The sequence below is a fragment of the Mus caroli genome, unplaced genomic scaffold (assembly GCF_978045245.1).
Source record: "Mus caroli unplaced genomic scaffold, Mus_caroli_1 scaffold_2, whole genome shotgun sequence".
Classification (NCBI taxonomy): domain Eukaryota; kingdom Metazoa; phylum Chordata; class Mammalia; order Rodentia; family Muridae; genus Mus; species Mus caroli.
The window spans coordinates 27,701,528-27,722,461 of record NW_028227257.1 but is presented as its reverse complement, the minus strand read 5'-3'; the positions used below and the strand labels follow the sequence as shown (position 1 = coordinate 27,722,461).

Genomic DNA, 20,934 nt, shown 5'->3' with positions numbered 1-20,934 from the left:
TTCCTCCCACCCCGTGGCTCTACGTCACTCACAGAGAAATTTCTTCCCACCTTCTGCCTCTGCACCACACAGCCTCAGCTCAGCAGGAATTCATCTGTGCATACCAGAGCCACCTCCGAGCTCTCCTCCCTGGAGCCAGTGGCCTGTTGGGAAACCTTCTAGGCATGATTATAGTCCCTGGTTTTAGATCTTGTCTGCTGACTTTGAGGCTAGGACCTTAACCTCCCTGGGCCTTCCTTGCCTGCTGGATCTGGGCTGTATTAGCAAGTATTTGTTTAAGAGGGTTGTAAAGCTTCAGAGAAAATGGAGGAGAGGCACAAAGCACAGTTCATAGTACACACACACACACACACAGCGAGCAAGACCCAAAGTCCAAATGTAAGGTCAGACGGAATCCAGCACGCTTGTACTGATGGTATGTGGCATGGTGCGTGTTGTTACTGTCTTAGGGTCCAATACTACAGAGAAGAAAATAATTAAAAATTCCTTTATCAGGTTCACAAACCTTCTCTCATAGCTCATCCCAACTCCAGTTTAACTTCTGAGCAAAAAAAAATATTCACTTCTCAATTCTGGCTCAGACTCTAATTCCACCATGAGATAATGGTGTAACATTGAACATGGCTTTGCCCCGTTTGCCCAATCAGCTCATGAAACACTGCTACTACTGCCAGGGCTAGGAATTGTATAGAAACCCAGGGTTTTGAGGTACAGGGGAGAACAGACCCCTAAAAGAAAGAGGAGTAAGCTTCCCAAGCCAGGAGGGTGTCTTCAAAGGCAGGGGTGGCTCTCCTGGGTCTACCCTAAACCTGTGGTGTGGCTTTGTACCCCCTCTCCTGTATCTTCCACTGCATCTGTTCACTGAGGTTCCCCACTTCACTCCTACTGTGCTAATCCACACAAACAGTGATTCCCGCCCCACCCCCCACCCCCAAAGCCAGCCATCTGATTCTGGAGACTCAGATTCCAAGGACAGTGCTTTTCCCAGACACTTGTGTGATCGCTCCCACAGGCCACAGGCCACCAAGGTATCTCACATAGCCCCCAACAATGTTGCCTAAGTGGTTACCTTGGCCAGGGGGAGTTGAGTGACACCAGAGAGTGACTAACCCGGAGACACAGCTGTAGTTATAGGCTGGTGTTCCCGGGACAGAGCTGGGTGAATCCAGGCAGTCCAGCATGCTGCTTGTCCCCCAGCAGGCCCCTGCAGAAACCAACCAGAGCCCGTGGCTTTCCTCTGCAGGGTACCAGAATGTCATGGCTCTGCCCACCTCTACCTTTCTGACCTCACTCATGACTCAAGTGCCCAAGAGAGAACTGGCAAGTGGCTCCAGAAGGCATCTGTGAACAGAGGGAAGCAGTTGGGGTGAGCAGGGCCTTTGTGGTGACAGCCCCTCATGTGCCCAGCATGTGCACAGGTGGTAGTCAGTGTTCACAATGGAAGCTGGAGAAGATTCTAGAAGTTGGGAACAGTGTATTTCTTCCCTCATACTTCCTACGTGCTCTCAACTCCAAGTACTAAGAGCCGGGGCTAGCTGCATCAACAGCTAGAGGGCTGGAGGGAACTAGCTTGTTTAGTTTTCCCAGAAAGACAAGCAGGTCTGGTCCAGCCCAGCCCATATCATTCATCTCCATGGAAACCAAACTTCTCCGAACCTGGAAGGCAATGCTTGCTGTTCCTTCTGGTGGCATGCTAACAATGACGCAGCTAGCTGACATTTTCAGGCCTTGTACCATCTGACCTGCATCTCTCCTGTCACGGTGGATGTTATCTACCATGTTCCAGCTGAGAAACCTTGGGCTCAGAGAGCATCAGTGATTTCTCCAAACCACAAAGCAAGATAGAGGCAAAAAACAGAATTTCCATCTTTAGATGGCCAACTGTTAAGGTCCTGCCCCAAACCCTCAGACTCTTTAGCACTAGAAAACCTAAGGCTGGGCTAGTGAGATGGCTCAGTGGGTAAGAGCACCCGACTGCTCTTCCAGAGGTCCAGAGTTCAAATCCCAGCAACCACATGGTGGCTCACAATCATCCGTAACGAGATCTGGCGCCCTCTTCTGGAGTGTCTGAGGACACCTACAGTGTACTTATATATAATAAATAAATCTTAAAAAAAAAAAAAAGAAAGAAAACCTAAGGCTTGTGGACATGAAGTTTGGGGGTACACATTTAAAGAGGTCCCCAAAAGTTTCACTACCTTAGCCCCACAGGCAAGTATACCCTCAGGGCCTAGAAGAGGATTTGAGGCAGAGAGGATGCTTACTAAATACAGGAAAAAGGAAGGGAAGGAGGAAGGGAGGGAGGGAGGGAGGGAGGGAGGCAGGAACCCAGTCTCTGCCACCAGGAGAGCTGTGGGGATGGCTGGTACACACAGAGCCACAGTAGCAAGTCAGGAGCCAGGGAAAACTGGCACCTCTCCATCCCTCTTCTACAGGCTGCATCATCCTGCAGGTATGCAGACCACGCCATTCCTGGGGCTTCGTCATACCCACAACCAGGCTTGGCAGACACCCAGCACAAAACCTGATGTCTATTGGCTGGGTTTTCCTGTGGGTGTGTAAACCAAAATATTACCCTAGAGGTGGAGCCGCGTAGCCAAGCTGTGCCAAACCCGAAAGGCAGTCCAGGCGTCCAGCTGGGCCTGTCTGTGTTGGGCTTCTCGGCGGCAGGCGACTACCTTTGAAATCTGTTTACTTTTTCTGCATAGATAACACTTTCATATATGATCCCAGCTCTCAACGGCACAAAAGGAAAAGCCTCCCTCCCACCACGGACCCCAGCCACCCAGTGGATTCCATCTTCAGCGATGGGGATGGCATGTATTGGAGCCCCACCCCCATGCCTTTGCAGCCATGCTCCTGTTCCCACAAACAGCCAGCACTGCAACTGGCCGTTCCTGTATCCTTGCACACCTAGTACATACAGCATTTTTGACTGCTACATAGGGTTTTGTGGTGGAGCTTGGTCTGAATTTAGCAATTTTTTATAGAAACGGCCATTTTCTATGGCTAATACAAGCAGTGGGGAGAGGAAGAAAGTCCCACACTTGCTGGCAGAGTCTGTGCTCAGCTCAGCTGCTTGTCCACACTGAAACTGTGAGGGCCACCAGGTACTGAACATGCTCTAAAGCCCCACTCGTCAGGACACCCTGTGCTCTGATCCTGCTGAGCCTGTGGAGGAAGGTGGCGGGGGCAGGCCTCTTCATTTACCACCATCACATACCCACATCTGTGGAGGGATCCACAGATACCCAGATAGTGATCAACTGAAGTAGGTGTTTGTGAGCCTCTGCCCTCCCTCCCTGCAACCTCAAGCATGTGACTTCCCCTTCTTAGACCATATCAGATCCAGATCTACTCCATGCCAAGCCCGCACCCTACCCTCCTCTGTGGGTGTCTGTGGTTACGGAGGAATTCATTACTGAGTGGGCATATGGTTTTCCTTCCAACAATTCAAGTATTTAAATATTAACAACAAATCAAAGTTGGAAACCACCCCACCCACCCCCCATGAGCAGCACATATGATACTCATCCTGACAGTGTCAGCAGGGAGGGCAGCACTTCTTCTTTGCTGGACTTGACAGCAGGGTGGGCAGTACGCCCCATGTAGAGCTAACAAAGTAGGATTTGAACCCAGAACCCCCTATGTGACTCCATCATATGCTCTTGGCCACCAGCCTCACTGATCCCAACTGAACCACAGCAAAGAGAGCATTCTTTGAAAGCATGACACGAACGCCATCCACTGATAGAGGTGAACAGGCCTACTTGCACACCAGTGGAAGCAATGCTCTGCCCCAGAATGCCCCCTCAGTCATATGGCCGCCATCCTATCTCAGCTTGTGTGTCTTCACCAGCTAAGCAGCCACTGCATAGGAGTGGAATCAGATCCCAGGCTGAGAGCAAGCTTTTCAAACTGTAGGATTAAGGGATTATCCCACCCCCATGGACATGGAGGGAAGGTTAGGTGGGAAGGAGACCAGCCTGCCGGTCAGAGATTCAGAACGTGGGACCAGCTGTCAGGTGTTACAGCTCCGCAGACTTCAGCCCAGCGCCAGGCAGGAGGCTCCAGACAGAACCCCGGCTCCAGCAGGACACAGTAAGAGGATAAGGGGCCTCACTAGGGGTCATGCTGCGCTATTTTCAAACCTCAGGGGCCAGGCAGAAGGCCAACTCTGCCCTCCCACAGACTCGGCTCCTCACAGCCGGGGGGCTAAGTTTGCCAGACCCGGGTTGCTCTCTGGCTTTATGTTACAAATGGGAAAAGATAGAACAGGAAGAAGAAAGGCTGTCACCGGGCAAGAACCTGAACCCACTCACTCTGTCTGTCATTCATCCTCCATCCAAGCCTCCCTGAGAGCTAGGGACAACAGAGCAAAGAGAACTCCCTGCCTCCTGCCGGATTGGGAGGGCGGAGTTCTAGTGAGACTGACAGCGCGCAACCTCCGCGTAACACATCCCTGGAGGTGGTAAACTACAGCAGGGGGCATAGAGACCACCACTGCCGCTGGTTATGTGTGGGCTTCAGGTAACAGGACAGAGCTCCCTGAGGAGGTAACCCAGACATGGGATAAAGGAGAAAATGAATCGTGTGGGTCTCCAGCCTTGGTAAGAAGGCAGCAGGTACAAAGGCGCTGGAGGAAAATGTGTCCTGCACTCCTGGAATAGTAGGGAGGTAGCATGGAGTGTGGAGGAGAAACAGGGTCAAGGTCGTGACCCTGGTCAAGCCGACTTTGACCGTGAGAATGTAGTCCAGGCTGCCTGACAGAATGGGCTCACAGTACTCAAGGCTCCCCCACAGTTCCGTGCGCCAAGGTCCAGCTCCAGGTCCAAACTCACCTTTTCTCTAGGCTTCTACCACAGGACCCTTGCTTCCGGCGCACTATGGGTACTCAGGGCTCGCTTCTCTTACAATTTTTCTACAGATCTAGGACTTTTTTTTTTAAGTGGCTTCAATGTAAAGGACCGGGGGTTTATTCGAAAGCACCTGGGAAGAGAAACTTTCAGTTTCCCCCTCAAGGGAAACTAAAACCAATAAATGAACCACTGTCTGTCGTACCACTCTGGGGAAACTGAGGGAACTATGGCCGGGTTAGAGGGCACCAAGCAAACAAAAAAAGCAAAGCAAACGGCGACCCGTGGAAAAACAATGATCAGTACAAGAGAGGACATGCAAAGGAGACATGAGATGCAAAGGGATGTGAGACAGTATTTGTAGAGTTGTGACAGAAATATTGTGCAATGAAACATTGTGGTTCACATCAAATTAGAAGAGTAGTTGAATAAAGGCTAACTTCCTTGATATCAATCAAAAGGAAGTTTGAACACGGGCTCATGCATCATGCTAAGCACATGTGTGCATCATGCTAAGCACCTGTGTGCAAGTTCTCCCAACAACTCAATCACCTGAAAGCTCATGACTGCTTACAAATGAAAGCTGACCACATGACCAGTGAGGGGAAGGGAAGAACTGGGGCAGGCCAGCACGCTGTTGCACTCTCTATGAAGACAATAGATGGCAAAACCAATCACTATTTGTCCAAAATTAACCCGTGGGGGAGGGGCTCCTTAGAAATACCGAGGCAGGTACCTGGAGAAAACAAAAACAAAGAGCTGAATGCGGTTGCTTTGGAGGAAAGCATCTGGGAGGGAGGGAATGTTTTCATTGGGCTGTTTGACCCATACAGATGTAAAGAGGAGCTGCAGGTGGGAGCATGTTGGGAGGGGATAACAAGGGGACTTCCCACAGTGATGGAAATAGGGCTGGGGTACAGTGATCACTCAGCAAGTGATGAGCGAGTGATGGCCTTTTAAGAGCTGTTTTTATCGATAATAATAATAATAATAATAATAATAAATACATGGGGCTGGAGTCATGGCTCAGTGAGTGAAGTGTTTGCTGCACAAGCATGAGGACCTAAGTTCAGCTCTGTATGTCCACTGCAGTGACACGCAGATGGTCAGGGACAGACACTGAGCGTGCCAGTGAACATCTGTAGCCCCAGTACTACAGGAACACACACAGGTGGCTCCCAGGGGCTTGCTGGCTAGCTAGCAGACCCGAACATGGAGAATTCCAGCTTCAGCCAGAGACCGTTCCTCAAAAACTACGGTGAAGGGTAACAAAGGCAGGCCACAGATGCGGCCCTCTGGCTGGCACATGTACATGTGCAGACAAGGGCACCTGTATAGACATGTGTACACATACACGCATCACATACAATAATGTTATATCATACCCTGGAAGGAGGTGTGTTGGTGTGCACACTTTACTTTGAAAAGCTTTATAAGAAGTGTTGATACAATGGAAAGAGATAGACGGGTGGGCAGATGGACGGTGGGCAGATGGACTCCGGACTGAACAAATGCAGTGAGACATTAAAATGCATTCAGGGGTGGCTAAGTATTCACTGGATAATTTCTTCACCTTTCAAGTTTTTTCTAATAGCGAGCCAGGGAAGACAGGCCACTTTGGGTGATATTTGAAACACACACTATTGCTAAAAACCTAGCTGGGGGCCTGGAATGTGGACTCAGCAGTTTGCTTGCTGCTCTTGCAGAGGGCCAGGGTTTGATTTCCTGCATCCGCATAATCCATCCCTAATTCCAGTTCCAGGGGACCCAGTGCCCTCTTCTGACCTCCACAGTCACACTCCAGGCACACATGCAAGCAGAACATTTATATATAAAAAATACGATAATCTAAAAACAACAAAACTAAAAAAAAACAAAAAACAAACTAGTAGGGTTGCTCTGCCCACACCTGGATATACCACACACCTCTGTGCATGCAGGGGTAGCTGTCACTATGCTCTAGCCTATGTCCCCACTGTGCTCTGGGGACTCAGACTTCAGGGGACAACAGCCTAACTCCTCACTACTCTGTGCTCCCCAGCACCCAGGACGCCAGGACAGATGGGGAAGTCTGCCCCGGATGTCCTTGTTAGCAGAAAAAAAAAAAACATTTCACCAGAGACAGCCCCTTCAGCTAGCTGCATTCCACTGTCTGCCAGAAGGTAAACTGAGGCTGGGGGGAGGCGCTTTTCCCAGGGGCCCTTTACACCTCTAGCACTGAAATGGATCACCAAACCGCAGTCTCCCAAGCTCCTTTGTGTATGGTCAGCTCGTAGGGAGGAACAGAAAACAGGTCTCTGCCTTAATTAGGCAAGCCGGCAGCTGGGGCCAGGCTGGCTGGGAGCCCCCGGCAGCCAGGGCAGCAGCTGCCGGGTCGGGTCTCCGTAGAGCTGAACAACAGCAGTAGAAGCGCCTACACCACGGGGGGGAGGCAGAACAATGGAAGAGCTGGCTCCCCAGGTCTGTAGGGCTGCCAGGAAGAGGGGAACCTCACAGCCTTCTGCTTCTGCAAATTCTCAGAAGCCTGAGAACCTTCCCAAGACCAGGCAGCACCTGGAGGAGAAATCAAGCCTGGTCCAGCCCACCACCACTTCCAGTGGGGTAGGGCCAGAGTCCTCCGCTATGGAAAGGCACAGCTCTACATTTAGGACTGATGTCCCCTCTGCTTTAGACTCCTCCATCAGGTTAACTGTTCTCCCTGAACACTGGGATGAGGACCATGTCTAATAGGGGTACCCAGTGGGTACTTAACTAATAAGAGAGCTTAAGTACACGCAGAGGGAGAAGCTCCAGGGTGGGGCAGACTACTGTGGAGTGTCTGATAGACCAGGCTGTAGCCCCAGGCTGCCCTGCAGTCCTGCCCTGTGATGGCCCATAACTTACCACCACTCCATGTTCCACTTCCTGCTCTCAGACCCCACACCTACCTCTCCAAACATCACCTCACATATCTGATGAGAGGTGTGGCCAGAAATAACCCCTCCTCCAGGAACTGGGGTTCACCATTGTTCCTGAAACCAGAACCTTAATCTTTCTGTTTTGTTTTTCAAGACAGGGTTTCTTTGAATAGCCCTGGAACTAGCTCTGTAGACCAGGCTGGCCTCCAGTTCACAGAGATCCGTCTGCCTCTGCCTCCCCACTGCTGGGATGAAGGTGTGTGCCACCACTACCCTGCCAGAACCCTCATTTCTTCACATGCCAAGTGCAGCCAGCTCACCTACCCTTCTGGGTGGCTGGGGTACTGAGGGTCACAAGTCAGAAAGAGACTGTGACCCAAGGCCAGCAGGGTATCTAGAGGGGCAGGGTGGCTGGCATGGATCTCTCCCCAACCCAGCTCCTTTTCAGGGTATGCCAGGTCACTGCCCTCCTGTACCCATCTCCAGATGGGGTGGGAAGCAGTGTCCTCAGTTTCCCCTTCTTTCTCTAAACCACCCTGGACGTTGGGGGTTGATGGTAAACACACAGCTATGCTGACCCACATGTTTGTCAACAACCCAGGGGAAATCTCTAATGCTTAAAATAAAACCAGCATCAACCTGTCACCACCACCCCTTCCTATGTTTCCTGTTTCTGAGGACTGGAGCCAAAGCAGCCTGCAGGGAGGAAACATCACCAAGACACGCCCCACCCCTACCCCCACCCCCGTGGGGGACAATCAAGCCATCCCCCAGGTCACCCTTTGTGAACCCAGGGATCCCTTCTGCTCCACTACACTGGGGAAAACTAAACCGGGAGTGGACAGATGTGTGGCCACGGCATCCACGGTTAGCTGCTCTGCGGGGCCCGGGCGCTAGGATACAGATTACTTCAAAACTTTCAGAATACAAGGTCCCAACCCCAAAAGACTATACCACCTAGCTCTCCACTGAGGCACAGAAGCAAGACTGGCCTGTCCGGGGTCGGCTGGGATCACAGGCAAGGCCACCACTCTGGGCTGTTCTCTCCCAAGTCCCTCTTGCTCTAAGAACTCCATCCTCCAGCCCCTGCTCTGTTGCCTGGAGATCAAGAGTCAGAGTGTTCTCCTGTTGAGCATCCCTTGGCAGCTCAGCAGGGCTCAGAAGCTCAAGGATGCTCCTGCCAGCCTTCTGGCTGAAAGCCCCTTCCTTCCAGAAAGAAGCCACTGGGCTCTGGTTCCACTCACTGGCTGGCTGACTCCTGACCTAGAGAGGACCCTGCAGGCTTCTGGAAAAAGTGAGGATGCCCTGCTGGATGCGTCTCAGGTGTGGCCTGCCTGCGCTGACATAGGAGAACCACTGACGTCCTGCACACCAGATCCTGATTCATTCCGTTCTAAAGGCCCTACCCCAAGACCTTTTCACACTCCTTTCCCTGTGAGCAGAGAAGAGTCCAAAACCTTGAGAAAACAAACATTTGTGTTTATTAGCCACAGAGACTTCAGAGCGCCAGGCTCCTAACCAGTCCCTCCTACAAGTCTACCCACCTAGGCCAACTGCCAAAGACCAGGAAGACCAGCAGACAGGCCCCATCCTCTCAACCTCCTCTCGGGGGTGAGTTCCCAGGAAGCAAGGGCCCTCTGGGTAAGGAAGAGGAAGTCAGCAAAAGAGGACAGACAGGGAAGAAGGAAATAGGGCCTGGGGCAGACAGACTTGGCAAAGCACTTGATCCCCAACTCAGTGGAAGGTAAGCGACCCAAATCCAGTGTCACTGGAGGAAACAGGCAGAAGCACACTTGTGTCACAAACTTTGTTAGGGGATGGGGTAGGCCAAGAGCAACAGCAAACTTCTGTGGGTCAGTCCTTGCTTGCCAGAGGATGCTGGTCTAAGTCTTGGCCTCTACATTAAATTCACCCAAGCGTCTCTGGGTCTGCAGGAAGGCAGCCAATGGATACAGGAAAGGACAAAGTGCCAACTGTCTCTTCACGATGTCTTCCCGGGAAACCCCAGTCCAGGAGGCCTAACCCTCAGTGGTGGGAGGGTCACGAGCCTGCCGCAACCCATATAGCCACTTGATCACACGAGCGTTTCGCTCGATCACAGACACCCCATAGGGGACACGATCCAGGGTCCGCTCTTCCACTGTAGCGGAGCTGCGGCGTGAGCAGCCCCCTTCAGAGCTGCAAGGTCCAGCACTTGGCCCGGCTAGAGACACGATGTCCGAGCTGGCCCTTGCTAAGTGGGCCACCCCCAATCCTCGAGCTTCCTCTGGGTCCAGGCCACAGAAGTTAAAAAAGCGCTCGAGATCGGCTGCTGCCCTGGAAAAGCGCTCACTCAGGTCCGACTTGGACCGCTGCAGGCCAGGGGGCCGGCCGGGGCTGGAAGTGGTAGTGGTGCCAGGTGATGGATAGGGCCGAGCAGGTGAAGCAGGCAAGGGACGAACGTCCACTCGGCGCACCGCGACAGTACTGGGCGGTGGACGAGGAGGGGTGGCTGGTGGGACCTTGTGGGCAGATCCTTCTGGCCGTCCAGGTGTTCGGCTGGCCTCAGATGGCGACACAGGACTATCACACAAGTTGATGAGGCTGCTAAGGATGTCGAGGTCCAGTTGGGGCCGGCGGCCAGAACAGGGCAGGACTCGGCGGCTGGGTGTGAGCACTGGGCCGCGAGGACCAGGGCTGAAGAGGGGCTGTCTGACCAGCGGGTGCTGCACGGGCTCTTGGCGGGTGTTGGCCACACGCAGGCTCTTGACGTACTTAGCCTTATCAGCCTCCAGGCGTTCCACAGCACTCGGTTTCCTGGCTCCCCCATCTGCTGGCCTTGGTAGCAGGTAGCCGGGGACCTTGGTTCGCAGGCGAAAAGGTAGGGCGGGAGTGGCGGGGGCTCCGGGGCTCAGCGTATCCACAGGCATGGCCGTTACATACCCCGAGGGCAGTGGCGAGAAGACAGATACAGGCACAAAGTTGGCAGCAGGATACCGGGCTCCGCTGCAAGCAAGGAAAGAAGACTGGCTGAGCACGTTCAGACAAAGGCTCTCTGGCTGCGAAGCCTGCGCTATTATAAGGTAAAGGGCACGCCCCTGCCTCGCAAAGAGCCAATCACCAGGCAAAATGTACTACTGGAAGGCTTGTGGCCACACCCACTCCATTTCCCTCCAATAGTGGGCGGGGACCCGCACAGCTGAGGGAGGGGAAAGAGGTAGAGAAGTCAGGTCCACTTTAAAGAGAACAAAACAGGCTCAAGACCCGGGACTTTCAACAGCCCCATTTAGGGATTGGGAAACTGAAGCTCAAAGAAGCAATGGACTTGCTTAAACCATCCCTTTCTTCCAAGAGAAGGGGTACTAGCGACCGGGCAGTTGGGGTTGAGCTACCATCATCCACATCCCACCTGAACTGTACAGACAGCCAGATACCACCAACATCCCGCAACTAGCCCAGGCAGGAAGCTGCGCAGTGCCAATCACCTGCCTGGGCATGATGGACCCACAAGGGGCACAAAAGCAAGAGGCTGCAAGGGAGGAGGGAGCAGAAAGTCCCCACCCCCACCCTAGTAGAGTCCAGATTAGCGCACTTCCAGGACATGGCTCCAAGGCCAAGCCCTATAGAGATCCTGGCATAAACATCAGCCCAGAGCTATACTGTTGCAAGAAACTATCCAGATCATGTCCCACCCAGTGCCATGACAGTTGCTTCATGGGCTGCAGGACCCATGTAGGTGCTCAAAGGTCCCTATGGTTATCCAAGAGTCTGATGTTAGACCATTCCAGCAAGTCAAGCCAGCCATCTCTGTTTCCAAGGAAACAAGATCAGAAAGGCCAGTTTCCCTACTACCCAGACCCCTCAAATATGCACAATGTAAAACCCACATGCCAAACCTCCTGGTCTGTAAATGGGGGGAGGGGGGAGAGGGGAAGGGAGAAGGTCCCCCAGGGTACCTGCAGTTGAGCGAGGTCACTCAGCATCCACTAGCTCCTGAATCACACCAGCCATGCTTCCAGTTCTCCATGGCTGCATGGCAGGTGGCTGCTATACCAGACAGCACTGAGCCAGAGCGTGCCCAAACACAGTAATAGCCTGGCTGGAACAACCAGACATCTCAAGACAAGAGACAAGTGTGCCAGACACTCAGAGCTACTCTTCTGTACCTCCTCCAAGAGCCTAGAAGCCACTGTTACCATTTTATGGCTGGGAAAACTGAGACTCTGGGAGTGACTTCCTTCCTTAGGTCCCAGTGGAGATTAAAAAGGCAGATTCCCATGAAGCCTAGCCTGAGCACACTAATTCCTGTCACACCACTTCTCCACGTAACACACACACACAAACACACACACAAAATCTCTCTTTTCTCATTATATCCATTGGTACCATATAACTTACTGTGGATAAGGCTCTTTCTTTCTTTGCTGTCCCCAATCCCCTATAATGTCAGCTCCACGAGGGCACAGGTTTCGGCCGCTTTGTTCACTGAGTCTCAGCTTCATGATGTGGCTCTCAATACATGCTAGATATTCCACAAGTGTGTCCTAAACTAAAATGCCCATGGGGGTCAGCTGAGAACCAGCAACCCAGCACACGAGAGAGGCCCTGCCCACCACAGGCAGGTGGGTCCAGGGTGAGGAGTGGAGTGTCACCAGGACTGGCAAACCCAGGACAAGCTTTCTCCAGGTTTTTAACTGTGAGCAAACTCCATCAGCATTTTTAAAAGACAACTAGTACTGACTGGGCAAGCATCCTATGTCTATGGATATACCTGCTCCTTCATCTGCTCTCCCCAGCACCCACAGAAACCACAGCACGGTTTTGGGGAGGAGGGGAGCTTCTCCCAAGGCTTAGGGGGTTTGTTGGGCAGAAAAGGAAGGCTAGCCCCATACAAATAGACCCCCAACTGACCTTGGGTGGTTAAGGTCTAGCCAGCAGAACTGCTACAGAGCTCTGTCTAGGTAGCCAGACTCTGCCCTACCTCCCTAACCCCCACAATCTGCTCTGCCACCCAAACCAGTCTAACCCGTTAGTAGTGGCTGAGGCAGTTCCCTCCCCGACATCACCTAGGAAAGAGGAAGGAGGTCAGAGGGGCAGGGCTAGGGCAGAAACTCCCCCCTACTACCACCATGCTTTTATACCCACCACCTAACCCTACATAGAAATGGGGGTGGGGACAGGTGAGTGTTCCCAAGCCTGGTAGACACCAAGTAGACATCAGGGTCCCTGTTCTCCCACCAGCCTTGCACCTTGCACAAGAGGCAGCTCTTAACAGGCCATTCCCCTATCTAAACACAGTTAAAAATAGGCCTCCCTGTCCCTTCGGGTCACTGCTGGAAAGATCAAACGGGTTCGCAGCACCTGGGAAATGGGCAGCGGTCCCGAAACCAGACGCACTGTCATAGACTGAGGCTCTGACTGTGGAGTGAGTAGACCCCGCCCCCGCCAAGGGTCTCTAAGCCCGACCCAGAAGAGCAGACCTAAACCTCAGCAAGGACAAAGGCGACAGCTGGTAAGAGCTGATCACAATGAGCCAGCCGATCCGCACCAACGCACGTCACAGGGGCCCCTTCAAGAGGAAGCTAGGATCCCGGTCGCCTAGTGTGATTTAACGTCTCCTTTGAGGTCTCTTTTCACTACGGGCTTCCAAATGCTACCGCAAATGCACCAACCTTGAGCCTTTCTGGTCTATTCCAGTGCCGTAGCCCGATTTCGTCCCTCCCTTCAGGCTCCCAAGGAGTAAGTAGATCAGGAGGACTCCGGGAAAGCCCCTAGTTTTGTTTCGGGTCGTCCTCACTTGGAGGCAATCCTGGAGACTCAGACGGCGCCGCTTGGGCTGAGCGAAGGCTGTGTGACCCCCGCCATCTGCTGTGCCTCTCTGAGTAGGAGTTGTCCCGCGGCTCGAATGCAGAAACTGAAGGGACAATCCCTGATGCGCCCCTCACCCCCAAACACCGCAACATACCCGGCTGTGCAAGCCGCCTCCTTCCAGCAGCCTGCACGCCTCCCGCCCACCTGGCTCAGGTAGCCGGCCTTTGCGCAACTTCCGGGGCCTGGCAGGTGAACCTGCCGGCTGGGAGTGTTCCAGGAGAGGGAAGGAGGGCCAGGCAGTGACCGCAATGGGTGACTGACGGCCCGGTTTGGGAACCTAGCCGGAACAGCGCCCCCAGGCTCACCCAGCCGGGCTCTTATCCGACCTGGAGCCTGCACAGCCAGCAGCACATCTGACGAAGTTGTGCGGGATTCTCGCTGATGTCTACGGCCAGGCACGGGAAAGTGTTCTATCTGGGCATTTACTCTTTCCGTGATTAAACGGGGCGCAGGGAGCATTAGTGTGGTTTGGGTAGCCTTCCTGTGAGGCAACTCCATTGTCATCAAGCTGACTAATGGAAACCCCAGACAGGCCAGGTTGAGTCATTTGCCCAAAGTTGACGAGGGGGGTTGGGGGTGGGGTCCAACCTGGGTGCTTTCCCTCCCACCACTCCTTGAATGTCACCCTCTTCTCCTGTGTGCCAGCAAGTGGCTGGGCCACAGTCTCATGAATAAGAAGAGTGGGACCTTGGTGGACAGTCCACCGTGAGCTCTCAAGGCTTGAGGTTGCTGACTACAGCTTTGTGCCAGCTGGAGTGATAAAGAGGGAAAGTCACAGCAGAGCGACATGAGATGGCCCATTTAACCCCTGAACAGCAGGACCACCAGGAAGTGGGCAATCTGAAACCCATATTTCACAGAGGAAACTACAATCCTACTGGAGGGGGTGGGGACCTTGGGAGGGGGTCCACCTGTTCCCTTGGCCAGTCCAAGCCTTCTGTCACTTTCCAGGGTATTGTGAGGTCCAGAGGAAGGAGATGCCCACCAAAGCCTCAGATCCCAGGGGCCCGGGAAAAGCACCTCTGTACCCAGGTAGAGGCTGGGCCAGAGCTGGGGAGGAGGAGACAGGAAGTGGTCCCTGTCCACTCTCCTCCCTCTGAGCACTGATGCTCCCTCTAGTCCTGGGTAGTAATGAGGATGGGGTACAGGTTATCCACCATGGGCTGCCAGTCCACTCAATGTCTGGCCCTAGCTGGGATAACAAACGGACAAGCTTAGAGCTGGCCTTTGGGCACTGACAGCACAAACTACAAAGACCACACGTGTCAAGGTGAAGCCCGTTCATTTCTGCACATTTCCTTGGCAGCAGACTTTTTTTTTTTTTTAAGCTTTGTATTGTTGCCATTCGTGGAGGATGGGTGTTTGTTTTAAACAGGGTTTTACAGGATAGCACAGGTCATGCCTATCTCAAATTATATGTGAACTCATCTCATCCTTATACCCATTTATGCGGTAGCTACTGCTATTGTGCCCATTCTACAGATGAAAAAACTGAGGCTTAAAGAAGTGATGCCACCTCCCTGAGATCACACAGCCAGCAAATGGCAGAATCAGGATTTGAACCCAGGCTTGGATATGGGAATGAGAGAAACAAGAGACAGAATGCGCCTCCTGGGAAATCCACAAGACCCCACAGACAGCTTGCTTGGGCTCCATATGGAGCTGCCACCTATAGAAACACATTCAGCTATGCTTTGGGCTGTAATTCCCTCAGCTGTCTCATGGGGCAATAATGGCAGTGTCTTCCTACCAGATCGCACTGTGCTTGACAGTTATCCTGCTATAAGGTCTGGTGATAAACTCCTGCCCCCCATGCAGACCACCATCTCTGCCCACATCTACCACTTCATCCACATTGTCATTCCTGGCCCGGCCACAAAACCCCCCTGACTAATTCTTTACGAAGGTCTTTCCTGCCTCAGGATCTTTGCACGTGCTGCTGTCTAGAATCTCACTCCTCACTGTCTTCAACCCTTATTTTAGATGTCACCCCTCTGAGGGCCCTCCCTGTTTACCCCAGAAGGGTCCCGTAGATCTTCTTGCCCCCTTTTTCCCCTCAAAGCACCTTGGCTGATCTTGGTATTCCCAGTGTCTGCTTGTGATTTCCCAGCTGCCCACTGGACTGAGCCCCAATAATCTGCTGTGTGTCTTCCTCCCAGGAACAAACAGGAGGGAGCATCGCTGACGGAGAGGCTGAAGGAGGCCCAGGCCAGTATCCAGATTCACATCAAACACATAGACTTCTGTATATCAATCACACTCCGATTTCCAAAGGAAGGAGGGGGAGGGGAGGGAGACCAAGAGGGGGGAGGAAGGGAGGACCACAGTCAAGGGAGGAGCACAGAAATGCCCTCATTCGTGCCCTCATCCCCAGCACAGCTTCTTGGTAGGAGGACTTGACAAGAGCTTGGTAATCAGCCAGTTCACTGGTCAGTTCCCCCTTGTAATTAATAATTAGCCAGGGGTGCGGGAGGGACCAGGATCCCTGAGTGCCAAGTCTCCCCTAGGCTTCCACATTACACTGCCTTTCCACACACAGTCCTATGCCGGCCTTCCATCAACCCTGTTCCAGCCGGCACACTTCCAGCCATGGCCTATTCTTCCTCCAAAGATGCAGAGTCAAAGTCTTCAGGGCTCTGGCCCATCCTACCAGAACCACTGCAGGGAATGCCTCCATACCTCAGTTTCCCCAACTCCATCAAAGTGAGAGCCATGATGGCTGTTGGACAGGCAGCTCCCCCAGAGTCCAGCTCTGGCGAAGGCAGCCACCAGTACACTGCACGGACAGGAGCAGCAGTGTGGTGCGGGTCAGTGGACGCAGCCCTTCCACATAAAAGAAAACGAAGCCAGGCATGGCGGCGCATACCTTAATCCCAGCACTAAGGAGGCTGAGACAGGAGGATCATGAGTTCGAAGCCAGCCTGGGACACACACACACACACACACACACTCATTAACATGCTATTGGTAGAGCGGGTGAATGTATGGAACTATACTCAACATCACTTCATTGAACCATTAAAGAAATACAAATCAAAATCACAGCAACAGTGTCACCCCCATTAGCACAGATCCTATCCAAAACATACGCTATGCTGTTAAGTGTTGGTGAGGAAGAGCGACCTTAGAACCCCATTCAGTGGCGCTGAGCGTGATAGACACAGCATAGCAGTCCCTTACAGGTTGAGCGGTGATCAGAGAAACACCTAGGAATCAAGACTTCTAAACACTCATCTCAAAGGACCTACAGTGTGCCAGCAGAAACCCTCGCACTGAATCTCCGGCAGCATTAGTCACCACAGCCAAAAGTGCCCACCGATGAGTGAAGGGGTAAAGAAACGTGAAACACACATGTCTGGTCGGTAACTCGGACTTTAAGAGGGAAAGCTGCCGGCTGCAGCATGAACGGAACTAGAAGGCAGCAGGCTGAGTGCGGTAAGCGGAATCCAGTGAGACAGCGACTGCACAGAGTCAAAACACCAGGAGCAGGGTAGGGTGGCAGTGCCGGGGAGTCTGAGGGTGGGAAATGACTGGTTATTGGGTATAGAGTTGTGTACTTCAAAGTGGTGACGCTGGGGCCAGAGACATGGCTTGGGGTGAAAGTGTTTGCCATACAAGCCTAGTGATCTGAGTTCAGTGCCCTGGGGATCCAAGTTCAGTCCCACAGTAGAAGGAGAGAACTGACTCCTTTAAGCGTCCTCTCACAAGCCTGCTGCAGGATTGCATCCATGCAATAAAAGCAGCAATCCCCTCGCTTCATAGAGTGGACAGAAATCACAGCTCACACTGCTAAAGTTCTCAGCACGGGGCAAGCATTCTAAGCCCAGGCAGCCGTGTGTCCTCTCTTCCCAGTATAAGGTGGGATTTCTAGGTTTGATCATTTTATGTGATTCTGTACCTCTCACCTGCTTCTCTGTCCTTTCAAAGGAAAGCCGGCTCAGGCTCCATAGACAGGGAGGCCTTTGGCTGCTGCAGGAGAGGATCAAGAAGGCTCCAGGCAGTGGGGAAGAGGCAGCCCAGCTGTCCAGGTTGGATGCCCTGCTGGGCATTCTCCAGGGCAGGCCAGGTTCCAAGCTATTTCTGGAGTTTTCACTAGGCTCATGCCCTGGCTTGCCCTGGAGTCAGGCTTGCTCAGAGTAGCTCTGCACAAACCTCAGGGAGTTAGGAGTGGGCCACCATGGGAGGGGCCAGGATGCCTAGGACAGTGAGCTCCTGCGTGAACCCCTCCCGCACACACTCTCCACTTAACTCAAATTCTGGGGACTCAGTTTGCACCCTGACAAAAATGAGAACAAAGGCAGACTTGCAGTGAAGGAGGAAGAGAAGGAGAGAGGAGAGAAAGAAAGACTACTAACAAGCAAGGCCTTAGGGATGGGCCTGCCTGACACAGGATGGGAAGGTGAGGCTTGAATTAGGCCTGTGGCCACACCCACTTCCTGTCCTGCCTAGGCCTGAACTCCACATGCAGTGTTTTACCCCAGCTCAGAATGTGAAGAAACTTGCCCAAACTCACACAGCCAATGACAAACCCCAGGCAGGGCAGTGACCTCATAACTTTCTGTAGATGTAATCACTATGTCTGTGGCTTCTCAATTAGTTGGCCCACAGTCAAGGTTCAGGATTGCAAAGCGCATCATGCTATGTGTGTAATTCTCACCCAGACCCTTTGCTCAGTCATCTATGTTCCTCTTGGTGCCACAAAAGTATCTAAGGAGTTTCGGATTATTTCCCATCAGTCCTTACTGAGGGCCATTCTGCGTCTGTCCAGTTTTTGCTTGTTGCAAAGCATTGAAGCACGGAGGCACCTGTCATTTTGCCTAGAGTGAGGTAGCTGGAGGAGAGTGTGTGTGTGTGCTCATAACAATGCCTATGCTGGCTCTGCTGGCCAGAGTCCACCTGAGTGACACCACCCTATCCTGCTCCACCCCCCAGCACAATACGCAGCAAATGGCCAACAGATGTTGGCTTTGATCATCTTGATTCTGCAAGTTTCAGCCACCCTGACATTTTTGTGCCTGTGCTAAGCATCTCATGTGCCCGACACATTCCACTGGGGAAGATAATAAACTGCTTAATAAGACACCTCACGCATACTATGGAACAGACGCTATTGAGAAAAACAGGGCACTCGGGGAGAGATCAGGCTACAGGAAGCTAGACGACGTGGAAAGAAATGAGGCAGCGGTGTATCTCATCTAAGTAGATTGCTCTCTTAGCACAAACCAAACCCTGGGTTCTATCCTGAAAATGGCATAGAACTGGTGTGCCAGTGGCACGTGCTTGTCATCCGAGGAGGCAGATTTAGGAAGACGGAGAGTTCAAGACCAGCCTAGTCATATAAAGATTGGAGGCCAGCTTGGGCCATACAAGAGTTGGGGTAGGGAGCATGACACAAAGAGCCAGAATGAGGCTCCGAGGAAGAGTGGTTCCCTTCATAAGAGATCCTCCATCGAGTCGGTGATTCCCTGTGTCAAGGACTGAAGACTTCTGCATAGTTAAGTCTGTGCCTTTGAGCAACAGCCTCAACTTCTCAGAACCTCAGATTCCCCACCTACAAAAGGAGATCAACAACAGGGGTGGGTAGGTAAGAGTCCAGCCTAAATTAGATGCTCTAGTTGGGAGGGTCTGACCCTGCACCCAACTCTAAAGTCCAGTTCCAGCAACTCTGACTTAGAGGTAACACACACACACGGACGGACAGACGGACACACATGACTTCCAGGGCCTTTGGATCTGCAGTCCTAGGGACTCAACCCAGGGAGGCCCTCTGAGAGGGCAGCACTGAGAACTGGGACTCTGTAAAACCCTGTAGGCAGAAAAGTTGCGAATGGGGAGGGAATGGTATATGTCCTGAAGGGGAACTCCAAGGGCCGGTAGGCACGGGTAGCCTAGCCCTGGGATCCCCTGAGCCACATCTTCCCAATAAGCCCCTTAAAGAGTAACCCGCTGGGGTCCTCTGTTCTGCCAGGAGCGGGAACTGCAGAGTGGGAAAGGGAAACAGCCTGGATCCTTTGCTGGCCCCCTCGGCTAGACACTAGACACGAACTCTCCTCTGTCGACCCCCTGTACTGAGACTCTTGCCCGGGTTAATGCGTGGGCACTGCCCCGGGTCCCTCCGCCCCCTACCCCCATGCTCACCTGCAGCCCAGGTCCAGAGGAATCCGGCTCCTCGCCGGCTGCCGAGGCTGACAGCTGGTGGTCCCTGCAGACCTGAGAAGGCTACTGCGTGTGAAGACTGGCCAGCTCTTCCGAGTGGGAGGCCCTGGCTGTCCCACGATCCCTCTGGGAGAACGTCCCCGGGGCCCCAGAGGAAAGGGAAGTGAGCCCGCCGTCCCCGTCGCTGCAATGGTTCGCCCCGGACTTCCTGATTGGCCCGTCGCTTCCGTTCGAACGGCGCGCCACCCGGGTTGCCAGGCAACATTAGGAGCCGCAGATGCAGCAGGGTGACTGCTGCCCAGAGCCCAGCTGGCCCCTCGGCCTTCCGGCTGCCCAGGCCTTGGCAGACTTTTCTTCTCTTCCAGCTGGACTTCCTCAGTCTCCAGCTGCAAGAGTTACTAGTCCCAAATTTGTTTGCTTGGTTTTGCACAGGCACTAGTACCAACATTTTTTGGGGGTTTGAGGCAGGGCCTTGACACATAACTAGCCTAGCCCAGGCTGGCCACAACCTCCTTAGTACTAGGATTATAGGTCCATACCATACCTAGCTCTCTCTTTTCACTTTTTTCTTTGGAGGCAGGGTCTCACCAAGTTGCCCAGCCTGACTCAGAATTCATGCGTTTTGCCCAAGTAGCCCTCAAACTTGCTGCCTGACTTAAGTCTCCCCATGAGTTGGTACTAAACGACCAGCCCCCAAACTAGGCCCTACTTCCAACTCAGCAGCTACCTCTCTATGTGTTTACCCACAATCCTCTTTCCCTCTCTGTTCCCCTAGCCTGAAATGGCAAGTCAGTCTTCAAACGTGCACACCCGTAGTTCCCACTCTGCTTATCAAAACCAGATCAATTATAGACGTCGATCCTGGGAAAGAAGCTGAATTGAGCTTTCTACATAATTCTTGTCAGTACTCATGACCCAGCTCTGAGGTACCTACCTTCAACTCCACTTTCCAGCTGGGAATACCATGCATTAACTTAAACGATTAGATTAAACGACATTTAAGAACAATGGGAGAATGCTAAGGGAGTGTCATGTTTTAAGCACGCTTCAAAGCTCTCTGTACAGCATAGATAGATATTAAACACATAACCATACTATTTAAATAAACATAGCCTATTTACAATAACAGACAGCAACTAATTCCTTTACACTTAAATATAATACTTTTATCCATT

At 52.7% G+C, this 20,934-nt stretch overlaps 1 protein-coding gene across 5 annotated transcripts; it reads right to left on the bottom strand.

The window, feature by feature from the left end:
* Positions 1-9,211: 9,211 nt before the first annotated feature.
* Fam110a (family with sequence similarity 110 member A) lies at positions 9,212-19,870 on the bottom strand. 5 transcript variants are annotated; one of them, XM_021152018.3, is made up of 3 exons: positions 13,094-13,345; positions 12,131-12,281; positions 9,212-10,738 (listed from the first exon to the last, which is right to left on the bottom strand). In XM_021152018.3, exons 2-3 carry the CDS (start codon positions 12,232-12,234, stop codon positions 9,772-9,774), a joined length of 1,071 nt encoding a protein of 356 aa, XP_021007677.1. In that variant the 5' UTR covers positions 12,235-12,281; positions 13,094-13,345; the 3' UTR covers positions 9,212-9,771. The 5 variants fall into 5 exon arrangements, with proteins under 5 accessions (XP_021007677.1, XP_021007684.1, XP_021007690.2 ...); XM_021152025.2 differs by lacking the exons at positions 12,131-12,281; positions 13,094-13,345 and adding an exon at positions 19,742-19,870; XM_021152031.3 differs by lacking the exons at positions 12,131-12,281; positions 13,094-13,345 and adding an exon at positions 13,698-14,210.
* Between the last annotated feature and the right edge of the window lie 1,064 nt (positions 19,871-20,934).

Excerpts from the sequence above, each read along its gene's own strand:
- Fam110a (XM_021152031.3), bottom strand. The coding sequence starts at position 14,107 with ATGACAATGGAGTTGCCTCACAGGAAGGCTACCCAAACCACACTAATG. Across the intron at positions 10,739-13,697 it reads GAGGCGGCTTGCACAGCCGG|CGGAGCCCGGTATCCTGCTG; the intron begins GTATGTTGCGGT and ends CCTTGCTTGCAG.